The 3,723-nt window shown below is 39.9% G+C and overlaps 1 protein-coding gene across 1 annotated transcript in view; it reads right to left on the bottom strand.

Annotated features, from left to right (window-relative positions):
- Window positions 1-3,723, bottom strand: part of RBM38 (RNA binding motif protein 38) — a 43,772-nt gene that overhangs the window by 26,942 nt on the left and 13,107 nt on the right. Inside the window, exon 3 of the mRNA XM_015825425.2 lies at window positions 809-863. Coding sequence (XP_015680911.1) covers window positions 809-863 — 55 coding nt within the window. The remainder of the gene's footprint in view (window positions 1-808; window positions 864-3,723) is intronic.

The raw sequence follows: 3,723 nt of genomic DNA, 5'->3' as shown, positions 1-3,723 counted from the left end.
ACTTGCACCCCCTGCCCCCACTTCACAAGAAGGGACTCACCACCGTCTATCTGAGGCACAGTGGTCTCCCTTGGGCCCAGGTTCTCCCGTATAATGACCGCTACCCCACCGCCCCTACCCCGGGTCCTTGGCTGATGAAATACCTGGAAACCCGGCGGGCACATATCTACGAGGGGCACTCCCCCCTCTGTGCCCAGCCCAACTTAATACCATAGTCTCAAAACATTTTTAGACCACTCAATCCCATTTGAGCTTAGCATAGTGTAAGTATGATGGGCCGCCAATAAATTTGATAAACAAATAAAAATGTATGAATCTAGCTGCTCTCCTTCCCAGGATAGGGTAAGAACCACTGCTCTGTTTCATCTCCACTTACAATCATGAAATAGAGGAACTTAATTTAGCAAAAGTGGAGACCATGGAACGGGCTTACAGATGATCTGTCCCCTTAACAATTCTGGGATATAATGAAGAGGACCAGATAAATAGAAATGGTGTCCTTGATCTTTATCAGGAAGTAAATTTGTTCTTAATGTAATCTTTAAGATTATTCGCTACCCAGTCAGTTGCTGAGATAGGCAGCCATACAAATCGAATGAATGAACAAGCAAACAAATAAATCACCCTATCCAAGCAAGTTTTCAAAATGTTTGCTTCATATTCTAACTGAGGACCAGGAATTCTTCTTTCAGATGCTATAGCCATACTTAAGGTTGTAACCTAGAGCTTGTTTCCTCTTTCTTTGATGCTTTATTAATTCATATCCAGATTGGTTGTTAACACAATTAAAAAGAAAAGTTCCACTTACCCATAGGGTCTCTGAATAAGAGCTGGATGTAACTGCTGCACCCCTAAGGTAAAACCTAGGGAAAAATGATTGAAGCAAAGTTAAACTAAATCATGCAATTTGATTGCTTCTTCAACAGTGCAACTATAAGATCTTACCGCTTTCACATGTTCAACTGTTAGTATCCACTAAGCTATTTGGGGCTGTGAGAAAAGATGTATAATAATATTGCATGTCTTCCCTTTTTTAAAAACTTTCCACCCTCTTACACAATATGACTTGAGTGCAATAATGGTACTGCAGTTGATCAATCCTCCCCAAATGTCTACATTGGTGCTCACATTTGCAACTTTTATTGTGGTGGCACAATGGTTAGAATGCAATACTGCAGGCTAACTCACTGCTCACTCCAGGAGTTTGATTCTGAGCAGCTCAAGATTGACTCAGCCTTCCGTCCTTCTGAGGTCGGAAAAATGAGGACCCAGATTTTGGTGGGCCATATGCTGACTCTGTAAACTGCTTAGAGAGGGCTGTAAAGCACTGTGAAGGGGTATATAAGCCTGCTATTGCTTTCTACTCAGATGCCTCCAGTTTATTTATTTATTTATTTAGATTATGATTCAATTCAATTCTCTTAACGTTCATCCTGAAATTGTATTACATTTACCTCTTTATTTCCTTTTGGTACACCTTCTGGAAGCAGAGTAATAAATATTTAAAAATAACTTCAGTATAAACTATTGAAGTGTTTTAACTCAAAATAGGGTCTCCTTAGTCTTCTCTATTTTTGGCAAAGAAAGTTTCAAAAAAAAAAATCATCCCCGGCTGAAGTAGTATATACTGTGGAAGATGCACTTAAATCACATCCTAGGCCAGTGATGGCAAACCTTTTAGAGACCGAGTGCCCAAACTGCAACCCAAAACCCACTTATTTATCGCAAAGTGCCATGGCTGCATCAGCATTGTGGTGCCTTTGGGGGTGGGTGTGTGTGTGGGGGGTGGCCCACTGGGTGGGTGTGGCTGCAGTGGTCACAGCAGACTGGGTGAGCATGGCCAGGGCCAGTCCCTTGCCATCTCCGGGGCATCCCCAGCGGGCCAACGCCGCTTGCTCGCTCACTTTCTGCCCTGTCGCTTCCAAACGCCACGTGCTCACTACTCTGGCAAACTCTGCTGGGGCAACGGCAGAGGGCTCTGAGTGCCGCCTCTGGCACTCGTGCCATGGGTTTACCACCACTGTCCTAGGCTTTATTAGCCTCAATTTTGATTAGGTTATCCTTAATTGTTTACCATATTGTGAACTCCATCCACTGAGTTAACTCATACTTCTGTAAACTGTGCACATCAACAAAAATAGTTTAATTCAGTAATCAGGTTTAGTATGTTTTGTGTTTTATGAACTTAACTAATGTGTATCATGAGAAAAGCTGGTTAGATTTTGTAGAAAAATCCATGTATTGCAGAAAACCATATTCAAAATCTGCCTAATGTTATTTTTTGTAAGTTTTTAAAAAAGATGATTAAAGAAAAAAATGTACAGAACAAAGTATTATGCAGATAAACAACCCTTTGGTAGACAAATGCAGCACTGACATGAACCTGATTTATACAAATCCACTCCTACCTAATTGAAAAATATTTGGCTGCAGTTTTTCAACTCTATATAAATTGAAATCATATCCATCTTTGTGCAGCAAAGGACAACATGGACATGTTCTGTGTTTACAATGCATTTATTTTCAATGCATATTCAAAATTGCAGATATATATTCACACCGCAGTATATTTGAATATATTTTCTATTTGTTTTATTTTTAAAAAAATTAAGATCTTCAGCTTGCATCTTTGTAGTTTCTATTTCATGTCTTACGCAGTTCTAGAAACTGAGGAAACAGAATGTAAATTGAAGTGCAGGGCTCAAGATTTCTGTTGCTGATTCCCATCTGCACCCATGAAAATCTATCGTTTCCCCTCATTTTGGCATTATTTACAAGTGTGAAATTTTCAGCAATCCTCTTGTTTTCAGGAACTGCACAATTTAGCATTCTACATAGGAGGGAACTTTTTATTAGCGAGGCAGTAATACAGCTGCATATACCCTATGGGACACAAAAACACAGAGTTGGACGGGGATGGGATATTGAATCCACAAAATTCCACCCTCAGCTTCATGCAAGAATCCAAATTAAAGTCTCCTTCATGATCACATCAAGAAAGAGAAAGTCAACACCTCTCCACTGCACTTTCTCCAAGGAAGATATTTCTAAACTTCAGTTGAAACCTCTGAAATTTAAATATATTATTTTGTGTCCTGCATTCGAAACAACAAAACATAGGTTCTGATGTTCTTCTATCTCCCATCCATTGAAGCATTTGAAGAATGCATTATATCCCCCTTCACTCTTGAGGTTAACCATACCCAGTTCCTTCAGTCCCATGGGTTCTCATCTTAATGTTCCTAGGCCAATGATGGTGAACCTGTGACACATGTGTCAAAGGTGATATGCCATGCTGTTTTGGGCGACAAACCAGCATTCCCCAACACCTAACAAATTATTTTCAGAAGCATGCCTGGTTCTCAATACAGGCTGCAGAGGCCACTCGAGAATGGGGTGTACTTTTGCATGGTCAGTGATGTTTCCGAAAATGAGTTTATTTTAACTTGTATTTTATTTTTGTAATTACTTGACATTTCTTTATACAGTACATAGCACCATATATGATTGGACTATATTTGGATTATATAAATGAACATACAAAGAATTGTTTCTATTTTGTTCAAGGGGAGAGGGGGTGATACGCCAGCAGCCAAGATAGGTATTTTCTGAATTTTTGACCAGAGCCCAAATAAGTTCCTACCCTTCAAGGGGCATTCCAAGAAATTAAAATGGTAGCTTGGTTGCAGCCCAAAACTGTGCTTGGAAGTGTGTTCATCTACT

Source organism: Protobothrops mucrosquamatus, unplaced genomic scaffold (genome assembly GCF_001527695.2).
Source record: "Protobothrops mucrosquamatus isolate PMUCROS unplaced genomic scaffold, P.Mucros_1.0 scaffold2629, whole genome shotgun sequence".
Classification (NCBI taxonomy): Eukaryota; Metazoa; Chordata; class Lepidosauria; order Squamata; family Viperidae; genus Protobothrops; species Protobothrops mucrosquamatus.
This window is presented reverse-complemented; position numbering and strand designations above follow the sequence as displayed.